At 34.2% G+C, this 17,049-nt stretch overlaps 1 protein-coding gene across 2 annotated transcripts in view; it reads left to right on the top strand.

The window, feature by feature from the left end:
• EFCAB7 (EF-hand calcium binding domain 7) overlaps positions 1 to 17,049 on the top strand; it is a 46,801-nt gene that overhangs the window by 7,021 nt on the left and 22,731 nt on the right. For both annotated transcript variants that reach the window (XM_046025596.1, XM_046025588.1), the window contains 4 exons: positions 339 to 425; positions 968 to 1,163; positions 1,600 to 1,721; positions 16,285 to 16,426. In XM_046025596.1, the coding sequence (XP_045881552.1) occupies positions 339 to 425; positions 968 to 1,163; positions 1,600 to 1,721; positions 16,285 to 16,426 (547 nt within the window). The remainder of the gene's footprint in view (positions 1 to 338; positions 426 to 967; positions 1,164 to 1,599; positions 1,722 to 16,284; positions 16,427 to 17,049) is intronic.

Below are 17,049 nucleotides of genomic sequence, written 5' to 3'. Positions count from 1 at the left end.
AGCAAAGTATAAATGGGATTGGGAATCCATTCTGATTCTTGGTGTATCGTGAGAAATCATCATTACTCTAAATTCAGTGATAATAATATTACTGGTTTGATGATATATATTGTTGAAATTTAGTAAACTGAAGTTCATACTTCCACAAAATTTAGTAAAATTGTGAAATTTTATTTTGTTTCATTCTTGCTCAACATAATACTCATTCTGAGATTTATAATGAAACCATATAGTCAAACTGACTTATAGAAAAAATTAAAATGAATTTCCACTCTGCCCTTTTCCCCTCATAATAAAGTGATTGTCATGTTTCTTTAAAATAAATCTTGTTTTTTCAGAGAGGTGAGAAGATGACTCGTGAAGAAGTAAATGCCATAATAAGTTTGGCAGATGTAAATGCTGATGGCAAATTTGATTATATCAAGGTACATAAGATCATGTTAATGTAAATTTGTATACTGTGTAGGAGAAGAATTTTTAAAGGGGCATATCTTTTTAATATTGGCAATGACATACTTAATACAAATTACACTTGAAATTTAATCTGAAGAGTATTGTAATCTGATGACTATATTAGAAATAATCAAGGTAAAATACATGCATGTACTCACAAAGCATAGAAACTGTCCTCAGGAATATACCTTTTTCTGGGGTGGAAGAATCATAAAAATTATTTAGAACAAACTCAAGCCTACACATGTCTTATAAAAAAATAATAAATCACCTCTCTTTGTGTAACATTTTATTTTCACTCAGAGTATGACCTTCTCATTGAATCATGGCTGCATTTCACTGGGTCACTTGAGGGTGGTCAGTCTGATTTCAGGAAAATAAAATGACTAACCTAGTTCAATAGGAAATATATACCATCTATCAGTCTATCTCTTGCCTACTAATGTGCATTTGCCTCCTCCCAAATGTATGATTGAATGTCTTACCCACTGGACTACTTTTTTATTTCCTATAGTTTTGTAAATTATACATGACAACCATTGAGCAATGTCTCAAAACTACTGTAGAAAAACTGGAGGTTGACAGTAAACTGAAGCGTCAACAGTTTGGAAGCCACACTGAAGGATCCCCTGAAAGGGATCCATCACCAGTACCAAAACCATCGCCTAGAATCATAAGAAAAACTGATCAGGAAACATTCTCAAATAAAGGTATTTACTTTTGACACTAAGGATTTCTTGGTCAAGAATGAAGAGTCATATTCAGATAAATTTTTCTTCTAAGTTTATCAGTGATAAAACAAATGAGAATCCAGCTTTTGTTAGGTACTATTTCTAGACTCTCAGCTGTAAAAATTTTTGAAGTAAAAATTTTATTGTAGAATAAAAATAAGCTTGGCTATGCTTATTATATTTTGTTAAAACTAAAATTTCAGGGGAAAGAGTGACATACTGAAATATAGAATCTTATTAGTAGCCCATATATTAGGGACCATTAAAGACAGATAAATATGAAACGTCTGACTTTATTTCAATAGGAAGAGCAAAGAGAAAGAAATTAATAGACATGCCTTTTATACTATACTGTATTTAGAAATAGACTTAGTATTGATAACTTTTCATGATGTGAGACTATTACTTGTTACAGCTGATACCAGGAGTTCTTTAATGGCAACAACTAGAAAGTTCAAAACATCTGTTTCCTTCACAATTACCATGGGTGCTAATAGTAACCGAAATTCAAAGTTAACTGAGCCAAACTCAATAAAGGTATTATATTTTATATTATTTATTTACTTTTTAAGATTTTATTTATTTATTTGAGAGAGAGCATGAGTGGGGGCAAGGGGCAGAGGGACAACAGATTGCCTGCTGAGCAGGGAGCGCTACGACGTGGGGTTGGATCCCAGGACCCTGAGCTCATGACCTGAGCCGAAGTCAGAAACAGCCAACTAAGCCACCCAGGTGCCCCAAAGGTATAGTATCTTAAATTAATAGGTAAGAATTTTTCTGGAAAAAAAAAAAAAAAAAAAAAAAAATTGACATTAAGTGTATATATAACTATTCAATGTCTACAGAGAACCAGTAAAGTTTGTGAAGTAATTTTCTGAGATTTTTCTGTGGATTATAGCATTTCTACCTATGGACCGGTTTTAGTAATTTTAAAGTAAAAATGATGAATAACAATATTATTAAAAGGTATTTAGTTTGAAAGAGATGACTTTTCAAGTTTTTGAGCTTGAAGAATTGATTATGTATATATATGTATATATACTTTGCCAAGCAAAGTATATTATTAAGCGCGCTCTCTCTCTCTATATATATATAACTATATATATCTACTTTGCCAAGCAATTTTAAAATTTTGTTTAACAAATATTTTCCATAGGTATTTCTTATAAATAAATCATTCATTCAGTATCAATTCCTGTGAGAAAAAGACAACAAAGTCACTTTGCTAAGTCAATATTTGTCGAGTGTTAATATTGATCTTTTTTCTTTGTTTTCCCTTTTTAGACTCAACCTTTACTAGTTTTCTTTCAACAGAAAATAATAGCTACAGAAATATAAAACATTAACTGGAAACTGCTAGGATACATTAAAAATGTGTACCTAGAGACCTCTGTAAAAGGGGGAAAAATGGTTATGACCACATACTATAACTGCTGTTAGAAAACTGAACTGATTGTTCTCAAGGGCTACATTTTTGTTTCAAATAACAACTCTGTATTTGTTATTGAACTCTGAAGTCCCTTATATCTTTAAATTGCTAGAGAGTGACATTTGTTCTATATTAAAATTTTAAAACATTATCTCCAAGGAATTTTGTCCAGACTGTTTAGGAATCTCTACACCCTAAGCAATTTGGTGTGAATGTCCAACATGTTCACACACAATATTTAGTGCCCCAGCAATATTATTTTCCACCAATGGAAGCTTCCTGTATTTTTAATTAAATTAAATGCTCATAAAATTAACTTAGTTAAGTAATTGTGGTTTACCTAATTCAAAACTATAAATAATTTTAACCAACATAGAGAAATATTAATATGGATTATATTAAAACCATAAGACTTTCTCAGTATCATGCTCCTGTTAATGGGGCCCTTACGAATATAATTTCTTTTTGTTTTAACTAACACAATTTCTTAATATAGCTCAACTCAAAAAATACTCATTAAGAAGGTAATATATGCCAGCTATTTTGCTTAGTGTAAAATACGGGTATTATATTAAAAAATAAAAATTTACTTGACTATTAATATTATACCAAGGTAGTACAGCATGGTATTTCATTTATTCACTCATTTATTTAACAAATATTTATTGAGTGGTAACTCTGTGCCAGGCACTGGTTTAGATACTGATTAAGGGCTTTGAATAGAGACAGGCCTATGCTTGAATTTTAGCTTTGTCACTTGTAAGTTAGTCAGCAGCTCTTCTGAGTCTCAGTTTCCTTATCTATAAATTGAGAATAATTATATGTAGTGTATTTTTGAAAGATTTAAATAATCTCACATGTATTAAGCATTTAGCATGGTGCAGGAACATAGTAATCACTTAGATAATACTGTTACTAATATTATAGAATTAAGATATGACTGTGGGTATTTATATGAGAATGACACGATGAAAGTATAGTTTAAGAACTCAAGCTGCTGGAGCACCTGGGTGGCTCAGTAGGTTAACCGTCTGCCTTTGACTCAGGTCATGATCCTGGGGTGCTGGGATCAAGCCCAAGGTCAGGGTCTCTGCTTAGCAGGAGAGTCTGCTTCTCCCTTTCCCTCTGTCCCTGCTCATGTGCACTCTTTCCTGCTCACTCTCTCTCTCAAATAAGTAAATTAAATCTTTAAAAAAAAAAAAAGAAAAAAGAGAACTTACGTTACTGTTGTAGGTTATATATGGAAACCTCAATTTAGGGAGATTATCTGAAAGGCTGATAGAGATATCCAGATATAAAGTGATGATAGGTAGGCCTAGGTTAGTACCTGAAATAAATAAGGAAGGAACAGATCTAACAGATAACGCCATAGTTAGTCTGTAGGCCATAGTGATTATGTAACAAAGGACAACTTATATTTTGCATCTAAGACATCAAGAGCAGGGAATGGTGCTGATGACAAGGAGGAATTAAGTAAAAGATACTAGAAAAATTAATGATTAAAAGCAGATGGCAGGGGCACCTAGGTGTCTCAGTTGGTTAAGCATCTGTCTTCGGCTCAAGTCATGATCTCAGCGTGTTGGGATCAAGCTTTGAGTCAGGCTCCCTACTTATTGGGGATTCTGCTTCTCCCTCTCCCTCTGTCTCTGCCCCTGATTTGTGCTCTCTCTCTCAAATAAATAAAATCTTTAAAGAAGAAAATGGGATACTGTCAACGTTTAAATTCTGTGGTTTTCAAGTAAGATTTAATGTGTTTTGGAAATACTTCATAGTCTTCATATTATTCACCCAACTTTTAATTTTTTTTTTAAATATTCTATGTGTTTATTTGACACAGAGAGAGCACAGGCAGGGGTAATGGGAGAGGGAAAGCAGGCTCCCCACTAAGCAGGGAACCTGATGCGGGGCTTAATCCCAGGATCCTGGGATCACGCCCTGAGCCTGAGGCAGACGCTTAACCGACTGAGCTACCCACATGCCCCTTACCTGACTTTTTATATCCTATTTCTGTTGTTGATACTTCCCACTATTGTTTACTATCTGATACTTCTTAGGTGAGCTAAAATTATTTTCTTTTAATCTGTGAATTTTAAAGATTCTATTATTTAGCAGGATTCAGTTGTTTGCATTTTACTTTAAAATTTTAAAGTAAATTTTGTGAATTTTGTAAGTATTTTCTGAGAAGTACTCATAAATATAGTTATTGTGTGATTTATTTTTTTAGTTAAAATTTTTTAAATTTATTTTTTAATTTAAATTCAGCTAACATATATTGTATTATTAGCTTCAGAGGTAGAGTTAAGTGATTCATCAGTCTTACGTAACACCAAGTTCTCATTACATCCTATGCCCTCCTTAATGTCTGTCACCCACTTACCCATCCCCCTACCCCTGCCCCTGCCCCAGCAATCCTCAGTTTGTTTCCTATGACTAAGAGTCTGTTAAGCTTTGTCTCCCTCTCTGATTTCATCTTGTTTTATTTTTCCCTTCCTTCCCCTATGCTTCTCTGTTTTGTTTCTTAAATTCAACATGAGTGAAATCCTGTAATTGTCTTTCTCTGATTAACTTACTTTGCTTAGCGTAAGTGTGATTTGTTTTAACTAAGATCAATAGAATAAGTTATTAGAAAAACTGTTAAATTAATTTTCTTCAAATACTTAAAATCTATTTTAGACAAGTTTGGGTACCTCAATTTCTTTCTTTCTTTTTTTTTTTCTTTTTCTTTCTTTTTTTTTAATTTTTTTAAATTTTTTTTTCTTTTTAAAGATTTTATTTATTTATTTGATAGAGATTACAAGCAGTCAGAGAGGCAGGCAGAGAGAGAGAGGAGGAAGCAGGCTCCCTGCTGAGCAGAGAGCCCGATGTGGGGCTCGATCCCAGGACCCTGAGATCATGACCTGAGCCAAAGGCAGAGGATTTAACCCACTGAGCCACCCAGGTGCCCTCTTTCTTTCTTTTTTAAAAAGATTTTATTTATTTATTTGACAGAGAGAGACACATTGAGAGAGGGAACATAAGCAGGGGGAGTGGAAGAGGGAGAAGTAGGCTTCCCATGGAGCAGGGAGCCCGATGCACGGCTCAGTCCCAAGACCCTGGGATCATGACCCCAGGCAAAGGCAGACACAATGACTGAGCCACCCCAGTGCACTGGGTACCTCAGTTTTCATGTGTAGTGGAGGAATATGGAATTGGGACAGAGGAAGAAGGTCTTTTCAGAAGTTAGAAAATTGCTGAAATGGGGTATCCATGAATCATACGTTAAACTACAAATTCATACAATTGGTAAAGGACATGAATTACAGGAGCAAAATAAGACCCTTTCAATAGATCACATGTAGGTACTTTATCACTATTTTGTATTTAATCCTGAATCCTGCTCGCTTAGGTTTTGTAATATGCAAGGAATGTTAGGAATTTTTCTTTGAGAGACGAATAGCTTTGATTGCCAGTCTACACAAATGTTATATAGCATATGCATATATTGGGTATAATGTGTTATATAACATATATGTTTTATATATGTCTATATAACAATTCAAATACAAACGTTCTAAAGTAGAAGTGGTTGTCTAAATTTTTATGAAGGCTCCAAATAATTAAGTTCCTCATATTTTCAAAATGATGATCGATTCAACTTGTTAGTTAGATAACAATCTAAGTCTATACTAGATCTACTGCTTAATAATTCAACCTCACCTAAAACTTTAATAATAATATAGAACTGTATGTCAAAACAAATTATATTCTCTATAGTGTTCCAAGAAAAATATAACTTTACTGATACATTTAAGTCTTTTGATAAGTAGAATTTTCAAGTTAACTATTTTTAATTTGTACTTCTTTTCAGCATTTCCTTATGCATTGTGAATGAAAATAAGTAAAATTTGTATATGACAAATTCAGTTCTTTTTCCTTTTATTTGAATTTACCTGAATTGGTAGAATATAGCACCACCTTATGCCCTGTGTAAGAATTACAAGCTACTATTTTACTTCCGCTTTGTATTGTTAAAAATTGTATCACAAAATTTCTTACACTGTTATTCTAAAATTTTTTCTAAAAACTCAACCTCCTTCCATTTTTCTTATAATACTCAAACTGTCAGCTTAATCTGTAATCCTCTCAAATTGATTTATTTGAATGAGCCAGCCACTTTATCCATACTTTTTTCTTTTAATTCATAACATTTTCGTCTAGGTTCTAGAGGAAAAGCTTTGTGTGATTGGAAGTCTATTTGGTTTTTTTGTTTATTTTTTAAGATTCTATTTATTTGTTTGACAGGCAGAGATCACAAGTAGGCAGAGAGGCAGGCAGAGAGAGGGGGGGAAGCAGGTTCCCTACCCAGCAGAGAGCCTGATTTGGGGCTTGATCCCAGGACCCTGAGATCATGACCTAAGCTGAAGGCAGAGGCTTAACCCACTGAGCCACCCAGGCGCCCCTGGAAGTCTATTTGTTTTAAAAGAAATTTAGGTTAAATAAGCATTTTTTTTAATAACTCTGGCAGATTTTAAGAATTTGAATTTGAATGCTTCCCTTTAAGCAGGAGAGCTACAAATTCTCCTTACTAATGTCATTATTTAGTATTAAAAATAATCTGATTATTACATTGAAGTTTGTTTGATATAAATAATGTGGTATTTGTCTCTTCTGTTTATAATAGCTATTGTTCCACCATTTTCCAGCCTTATTAACCATGTATGGTAGTATCTAGGTTGGCTGTCTTTCCAAGGAAACTTATAAGTTCCCTTCCTGTACTTTTTCTAAAGCTGGAATTTAGGAAAGACCTCCAATGATAATGCTTAACTCATTCCCCAGCTAAAGGCATCTCCTATCAGCCCATGGCACTGCCCCCAGGAAGTCAATAAGCACATGGAAAAATTCTTCCATCTTTGAGTTTCTCAAATGTCACATGCTATGTTCACTACCAGCTTACCAGGCAAAGTGCAATATGGGCGTACCTCGTTTTATTGTGATTCACTTTATTGTGCCTCACAGATAGTGCATTCTTTTTAAGTTTTTATTCATTCATTTAAGTAATCTTTATATCGATCATGGGGCTCAAATTCACGACCTGAAGATTGAGTTACACACTCTTCTGAGCCAGTCAGGCTACTCCTGCATTTTTTTTTTAATTGAAGGTTTATGGCAACCCTATATCAAGCAAGTCTATTGATGCCATTTTTTTCAACAGCATTTGCTCACTGTCACATTTTCTGTGTCACGTTTTCGTAATTCTCTCAGTATTTTAAACTTTTCATTATTATTATATTTGTTATAGTTATCTGTGATCAGTGATTATGACTTGCTGAAAGTTTAAATGATGGTTAGTATTTTTTAGCAATGAAGTATCTTATAATTAAGGTATGTACATTGTTTTTTAGACATAATGCTATTGCGTACTTAATAAACAATAGTGTACTGTAAACATAACTAAGTTTTCTATGCACTGGGAAACCAAAAAATTTGTTTGACTTGCTTTATTGTGATACTCATTTTATTGTGATACTCATTTTATTGTGGTGGCCTGGAACCAAACCGGCAATATCTCCGAGGTACACCTCTATTTTTAGTTTGTTTAAACACTTTATTGACTATGGAGGAGGAGGCTGCAACACCTGTGATTAAATACAAATTTTCCAGCCACTAAAATCTGCATTTCTTTTTAAGATTTTATTGATTTATTTGAGAGAGAGAGAGATCACGAGCCAGGGGGAAGGGTAGAGGGAGAAGCAGGCTCCCCACTGAGCAGGGAGCCTGACGGGACTCCATCCCAGGTCCCTGGGGTCATGACCTGAGTCGAAGGCAGATGTTTAATGAATGAGCCACCCAGGTGCCCAAAATCTGCATTGTTCAATAAGGAATCCAAATAATCATTTATCCTTTTTTAAAAAAGTATTTAATTAATTTATTTATTTGAGGGAGAGAGCGAGAGAGGGAGAGAGAGATAGAGAGGGAGAGCATGAGCAGGGGGAGAAGGAGGAGTAAAGGGAAAAACAGACTCTCCGATGATTAGGGAGTCCAATGCAGGGCTTGATGCCCGGACCTGGGGATCATGACCTGAGCCAAAGGCAGATGCTTAACCAACTGAGCCATCCAGGTGCCCCTAATTTTATCTTAACACTATGATATATGGGTAATTCCAAATAATAATGTTTTCTCATACTTTATTAGTAATTTCGTAAACAAGAGCTTTCACTTTTCAACATGAGCTTTCTTTAAATACCAGATTTTGAAAAAAATCATGGCAGATGTTTAAATGAGGAAAAAACAGAATTTTGAATATAGCTGGTAGTTTGGAGAGAGCAAGGAGACCTACTTAGGTCCATCTTTGGTTCTGCAATCAAGGAGAATTGTGACAAGTACATTCCTTTATTTTTCAGACTTTCCTCAAACAAAGAGAAATCTGGACTGGATTGCTTTTTATACTTCTACTTTAAATATTTTATAATTCTAAACTAGTATCCCTTACCATTCCATATGGGTGACTATAAACATATTCATAAAATATTTTAGATGAAATTCCATATGATAATGCTATAGTCAAAATTGATTTGAAAGGAAAACATGTTTTCTATTTGATGTCAGAATCTTAATTCAAACTGTCTCAAATGGTAACTTGTCTAAATACTGTGTGAGTATATCTTTCCTTTCTTCTATGTAACAATTGTCATCTTCCAGGGTCATGTTGATTATACCTTGGCCAATTGGCTTTGAAGTAATGTCAGCATCTGTTGCTAGTCCTTGATATATTCCCATCCAAGGGATTTACAGGGAGGCTAAATGAAAATCTGTATATACTCTTACTCACCATTAATAGTTGAACTTGAACTTTTGGTCAAGCCCCCGTATGAGCCTCATTGAGTTATAAAAAATTTTGAATTTAGTACCCAGAGTATATTTTGTTCTGGAAATATAATCTAATGGTAGAAGCTTTGATCTAAAATTCTTAGGCTGTAGACCTAATATTTCTACAAACTCCTTGTAAAATTTAGTTTCTATATAACCTCTGGACCTTAATCTCTCTGTTTATTAAAATGACTAATTTATATCTACCCCTTATTGCCTCGTAGGGATGTTGTTGAAATATCATATATAATGACTCATTTCTGTCATGAGCAATATACTTACAAAGATGAATTCCAATAATTTAAAGTCACATTTTAATTTTTCAGAATGAAAAATACACATATCTTTTATACCCCAAAGGTGTAGCAGTGCTTGTGATTAATGACTGATTGGAAGCTTGAGTAATAGCTCAGCAATAATGGTAATTTCTTAAAATTCAGTTTAAGAAGAAATCTCCAAAGAAAAGATGAGAATAAATATGGAAAATTTACATAAGTTGAAAAGTAACCAAAGCTAAAATAAAATGAAACAGAGAAAATACATACATCAAAGTTTACAAAGGGCAGTCAACATCTAAACAGTCAAAAGAATTTATTAAAATATGTAACAAAAATATCAAGTCTGTAATAGACCTATGAAAATAGAGGGTGAATAGGCAGTTGACACAAAAGGAGACAAAAATAATAAGCACATGAGGAAAAGTCCAATCTTGCTAGTAATCAGAGAAATTCAAATTAATGCAAAGTTGTTATAATACCACTCTATTATATCATTTTAGTGCATAAATATAAATTGACACAAAATTGATATAATACCATATACAAAAATATGTGGAATACTATAATGAATATTTTATGAACCCACACCTTGCTTAAGAAATCATTCCCCACCATCACCCAGTTGTTGTTGGGTTTTTTTAGATTTATTTATTTATTTATTATTTTGAGATACAGTATGAGCTGGGAGAGGTATAGAAGGAGATGGAGAGATAATCTCCAGCAGACTCCCCACTGATCATGCAGCCCGATGCCATGCTCCATCCCAGGACCCCTGAGATCATGACCTAAGCCCAAAACAAGAGTTGAATGCTTAACTGACTGAGACACCCAGGTGCCCCCGCCATCCAGGTTTTTTTTTTTTAAGATTTTATTTATTTATTTGACAGAGATCACAAGCAGGCAGAGAGAGAGGAAGGGAAGCAGGATCCCTGCCGAGCAGAGAGCCCAATGCGCAGCTCTATCCCAGAACCCTGGGATCATGACCTGAGCGGAAGGCAGAGGCTTTAACCCACTGAGCCATCCAGGCGCCCCCCAGTTGTTTGTTTTTTTTAAATGATAACACTACTGACCAAGTTATGGTCGTGGCAGAATTATTACATTATACATTATTGGTGGTATTGTAAAATTAGATCACTGTTTTACAAAGCAATATAGTAACACATGTCATTAGCTTAAAAGTGTGCATACTTTTGGCCTAGGTGTTCCTTTGAAGGATATTCATGAAAGGAAAAGCATTTAGACAAATAGCCTTCATTTTATTATTATTTATACTGATAAGAAATTAGAAATGACCTTGATATCCAACATTCTAGAAATAAGTAATGGTACTCCAATTCAATGGATTAATTAAAGAACCAGTCAAATTTAAAAAACTATTACTAGGGGCGCCTGGGTGGCTCAGTGGGTTAAAGCCTCTGCCTTCAGCTCAGGTCATGATCCCGGGGTCCTGAGATCAAGCCACGCATCAGGCTCTCTGCTCAGCGGGGAGCCTGCTTCCCCCGCTCTCTCTGCCTGCCTCTCTGCCTACTTGTGATCTCTATCTGTCAAATAAATAAATAAAATCTTTTAAAAAAATTGAAAAAACTATTAGCAAAATGTTTTTTCTCATTGTGGCAAAATATACATAACATAAAATTTGCCATTTTAATCATTTTAAGGGTATGATTCTGTGTGGTAAGTATATTCACATTGTTGTGCAACCATTACTACTATCCATATCTAAAACTTTCTCATCGTCCCCAGCTGATTCTCTTTATCTATTAAACAATAACTCCGCATTTTCTTCTCTTTCCACTCTTGGCAAATACAGTTCTACTTTCTGTCTCTGAATTTAACTAATCTGGATACCTCATATAAGTAGAATCATATAATATTTGTCCTTTTGTGTCTGGTTTACTTCACGTAGCATAATGTCTTCACGGTTTATCCATGTGCAGCATGTGTTAGAACTTTATTCCCTTTTAAGGCTGAATAATATTCCATTGTATGTGTATTCCACATTTTGTTTATCCATTCATTCATCAGTAGACATTTGGATTCTTTTCACCATTTAGCTCTTGTGAATAATGCTGCTATGAAGACTGTTGTACAAATATCTGTTTGATACATATCCACAAATGGAATTGCTGGGTCATGTAGTAAATTCATGTTTAATTTTTGGGGGAACTGACAATCTTTTCCACAGTGGCTTCATATTTTACATTCCTACCAGCAATGAACAAGATTTTCAATTTCTCCATATCCTTATCAGAACTTTTTATTTTCTGGTTTGGGTTTTGTTTTTTTTTTAATAGCTATCCTATTTGGTATGAAGTGGTAACCTATTGTGGTTCTGATTTGCATTTCCCTAATGATAAAATGTTGAGCATCTTTTCATGTGCTTATTAGCCATCTGTTATCTTCTTCAGAGAAATGTGTAATCAAGTCTTGTGACCATTTTTTTTTAAAGATTTTATTTATTTATTTATTTGACAGACAGAGATCACAAGTAGGCAGAGAGGCAGGCAGAGAGAAGCAGGCTCCCCGCTGAGCAGAGAGCCCGATGCGGGGCTCGATCCCAGGACCCTGGGACCATGACCTGAACCGAAAGCAGAGGCTTTAACCCACTGAGCCACCCAGGCGCCCCTTGTGACCATTTTTTAATCGAGTTTTTTGGGGTTTTGTTCTTGAGTTGTAAGAGTTTTTAATATGTTCTGGATATTAATCCATTTTCAGGTGTATGATTGCAGATATTTTCTCCCATTCTGTGGTCTGCTTTTTCACTGTGTTGATACATTTTCTTCAAACTCTGTTTTTAATACACTTAATATATTTTTTTGTTTAAAAGTAAAAATTAGTGCCTTAGAGATGACACATCTCTATACTGAAGTATGAATAGATTTTAAGTGTATGTACTCAATTTTCATATTGACATTAAATATGGACTTAAGGGAATCAATGTAACCACTATGTAAGTTAAAAAATAGAATATTACCAGCACCCCAGGAACCCTTCCTCTACCCAATTTTGTCCTGGTTCTTCCCTGTCTTCATCTCCTACTTCATTTTCTTCATTCTCCTAGCGCATTCTAGCCATTCTAGTCACATTGCTGTTCTTCTAACACCAGGCACACTCTCACCTCAGAGCTTCTGATAGAGTATTCCCTCTATGTGGAATGCTTTGCCACCTACCATTCCTTTAGCTGATAAAAAGATTGGTCACATGATCCCGGTTGACATAAGTGGATAGTTATCACGGATTATAATACTAAGTAAGTTCTTGGAACACTGAAAAAATAAAATTAAATTTTAAAAAATCCCATATGATTCAAATTGCAAAAAAAAAAAAATCTTAAAAAAAAAAAGTAATATAGCAGTCTTCACCCATCCCTTCCACCAGTCCTACATCTACAAAGTTACTCCCTTGCCTTCTGTGCAGCAGAAATGGCTGCCCTTTCTATATTCACAGTACATTGTTTTGGTGTCATATCCAAGAGTTGCTAAATCCAATGCCATGAAGCTTTTCTACTATGTTTTCTTCTTAGAATTTTATAGTTTTAGTACTACATTTAGGTCTTTGATCCATTTTGTGTTAATTTTTGTTTATGGTGTAAGGAATTCAAATTAATTATTTTGCACTTGGGTATCCAGGTTTCCCAGCTTCATTTGTTGGACAGATTGTCCTTTCTCCCATTCAATGGTCTTAGCATCTTTTTTTTTTCTTAAGATTTTATTTATTTGGGATGCCTGGGTGGCTCAGTTGATTAAGCCACTGCCTTCGGCTTGGGCCATGATCCTAGCATCCTGGGATCGAGTCCTGCGTGGGACTCCTTGCTCAGCGGGGAGCCTGCTTCTCTCTCTACCTCTGCCTGCCACTCTGTCTGCTTGTGCTCTCTCTCTGACAAATAAATAAATAAAATCTTAAAAAAAATTTTTTTATTTTCCAGACAGAGCATGAATGCGGGCAAGTGAGGGGGAGGTAGAGGGGAAGGGAGTGGGACAAGCAGACTCTGAGCAAAGCACAGAGCCTGACACCGGACTAGATCTCAGGATCCCAAGACCATGACCTGAGCCAAAACCAAGAGTCGGAGGCTTAACCAACTGAGCTACCCAGGTGCCTCTGGTCTTAGAATCCTTGTTGAAAACTACTTGATCATGCATGTAAGAGTTTATTTCTGGGCTATCTATGTATTCCATTGGTCTATATATTTGTCTTTATGCCACTATCACACTGTTTTGATTATGTAGCTTTGAAGTGAATTTTTAAATCAGGACATGTAAATTCTCTAACTTTGTTCTTATTTTTTAGTAGCAAATATTTTGGATTAACATTAAATAATAATAATAGCAATAAAATAATGTTAATTAGAATATAAAAAAGTTTTTATGTAAGGCCAGTCTTAGGAAGGATTACATAGAATCAAACTAGGATGATAGAATTATGCAGATTTTCCCCTATTTCTAAACTTCTAATTTTATATGTATTTTGGTGCTATGGATATATATATTAATAATATAAAATATGAAAATACAAATTATGGAAATAATTACCATTTATATAATAGAAAAATTATATATAAATACATGTTAGGATTATTTAGCCTTTAAAAAAGTGGGTGTGGGGCGCCTGGGTGGCTCAGCCTTTAAGCGTCTGCCTTCAGCTCACATCATGATTCCAGGATCGTGGGATCAAGCCCCACACTGGGCTTCCTCCTGGGTGGGGATCCTGCTTCTCCTTCTCCCACTCCCCTGCTTGTGTTCTCTCTCTCGCTGTCTCTCTCTGTCACATAAATAAATAAAATCTTTAAAAAAAAAGAATAAATGAACAAAGTGGGTGAGAAATCATTCTCAATGTAAATTATCTTTGCTCTCCCCTTTTTAGTGCCATAGTAGGTATAATGAATTACTAGTATTTGTTATATATTGTATATAGCTATATACAATATATATATATAGTACAATATATATATAATATATATATATTATACAATATATATATATATTATATATAGCTATATACAATATACAAAATATACAAATACAAATATACAAATATACAATATATTTTATATATATAAGTCATATATATATTTTATATATATAAGTCAAATAAATAAAATCTTAAAAATAAATAAATAAATAAATATGCTTCCAGATCATTTTTCAAAATCCTTTTTTATAAAGTCATTTCAAAACCTTGTAAATATGTTTGGAATTCATTAGGAATAGAACAGAAATGTTTTACATTATAGGTAGACAAGCCTATAATGATAAATTAATGTTTTGTTTTTTTTTAAGATTTTTTTTTTTTTGACAGACAGAGATCACAAGTAGGCAGAGAGGCAGGCAGAGAGAGAAGGGTAAGCAGGCTCCCCGCCGAGCAGAGAGCCTGATGTGGGGCTTGATCCCAGAACCCTGGGATCATGACCTGAGCCGAAGGCAGAGGCTTTAACCCACTGAGCCACCCAGGTGCCCCTAAAGGGTATTTTTGTACACGTTTATGGCAATGACACAATTTCTCATATCTTCAATGGAGAATTTTTTACTTTTTGCAAATGGCATCATCTTCGAGTTTTATTTAATTCTAGTTAAGAGCTCCTGGAGCTTTTGGTTTCGACCAGAAGGGATTTGGCTAACCAAAAATAGCGGAAATGATCATATAGAAAATTGATGTGTATGAGCATTTTGTTATAGCTGTAAAACTTATTCAGTATTGTTTTGGTTACCTGAACTTGTACAGGTAATTTTGGTTGCCATATACTTTAACTTTTAAATACAAAGTCATCCCTTTTCCTTTCAACATCACTTTTAGTGGTCCTTAATCATTTTTACCATGTTCCAAGCACTAATCCTGCCCTAATTATCATGGCAGCATTTTTTAAAAAGATTATTTATTAGAGAGAGAACAAGTGAGAGAGCACATGAGTGATGGGAGGGGCAGAGGGAAAGAATCCTCAAGCAGATACCCCGCTGAGCTCAGAGCCTGACTCATTATGGGAAGTGGGGAGGGTCCTTGATCCCATGATCCCATGAGATCATGACCTGAGCCAAAACCAAGACTTGGACACTCAACCAGCTGAGCCACCTAAGTGCCCCTGTAGCACCATTTTTATTTATTACGCTGTTTCAGTACTTCCCTAACTCTCATGAACTTCGTCTTTCTTACTTCTTTTTTCCATGATGTCTTTTCCTAGCTTTTCATAAACCCTGCTCATCTTTCAAGATATGGTTCATAGATTGCCATCTCCATTTACATCGATGCCAGGCATCGCCCCCCATCAGTCAGGCACTATTGAATACCTACAATGTGCCAGGCATTATTTTAGGAACTAGAGTTATTTTTTTGCACATGTGATTACTTTCTTGTTCTGTGTACTACTGTCAATTATAATTAGATTATGTTAGATTGGTTTTCTGTTTGTTTTACCTCTTAAGGATATCGCAGATTCCTGGGGATCAGTGCTATATTTGACATTTCTTTTACATCTTCCTCAGTTTTTCTTTATTATTCTGCATGCTAAAATCATTTACTAAGTATTTGAAAAAAAATTTTTTTTCCTTTATTTCAGGAGTGGCAATGTGTACAATCAAAAGGTTGCTTTTTCTTAGAAGAAGATGGTGAAATCATTAGTCATCAATATAGGATGCAAATAGCTCAGAGATCCATGGTTTATCTAACAATTAAACCATTAAACCTGAGTCAAGTTGAAGGTAAGTTTTAAGTTTTTCATGTATTTTTAAAATTTCAATTTATGCCCTCTTTGAAAATATTTATGTAGATATTTGGTAGCCTTAGTAAAGAAAATAATCTACCTTAGAAACATGGTTACATATACTTCAAGAAAGAATTAGTTCATATTTGGACTGTGTTTTCATATTTTGCAAAGTATTAAGTTGTTTTGTTATGTTTAAAGCATGTTATATTATAATTCATTTAAAAGCAGAGTAAAGTGTACCCTGGTTTCCTCATGACATAGAATTAACTTTTTATTTACTAATTAATTTTTAGCTTTTCCATTTGTGAATTTTTAAAATTAATAGGTTTAAGAGAAGTTTTCTAGGAACATAATTTGTGCCAACATGAACTGCAAACAACCTTTATTAATAATCTTTGCATTCATGGTAATATTGGTTTTTGTATGTAAATGCTAGGTACAAATTAATCTCCTAGTGTCTAAAATGGTTATTATATTTTTAATTAGTGAAAATGTCTATAAGGGTACTTTCCCTAGATATCCTTTTAGTGTTGATTGTTCTAAGTATCAATTTTTATTTTTCGTTTATTATGTTTACATAATAAGAAAATGTTTACTTTATTAACAGATGATTCTTCC

This window comes from Meles meles, chromosome 1 (genome assembly GCF_922984935.1).
Source record: "Meles meles chromosome 1, mMelMel3.1 paternal haplotype, whole genome shotgun sequence".
Lineage (NCBI taxonomy): Eukaryota > Metazoa > Chordata > Mammalia > Carnivora > Mustelidae > Meles > Meles meles.
This window is presented reverse-complemented; position numbering and strand designations above follow the sequence as displayed.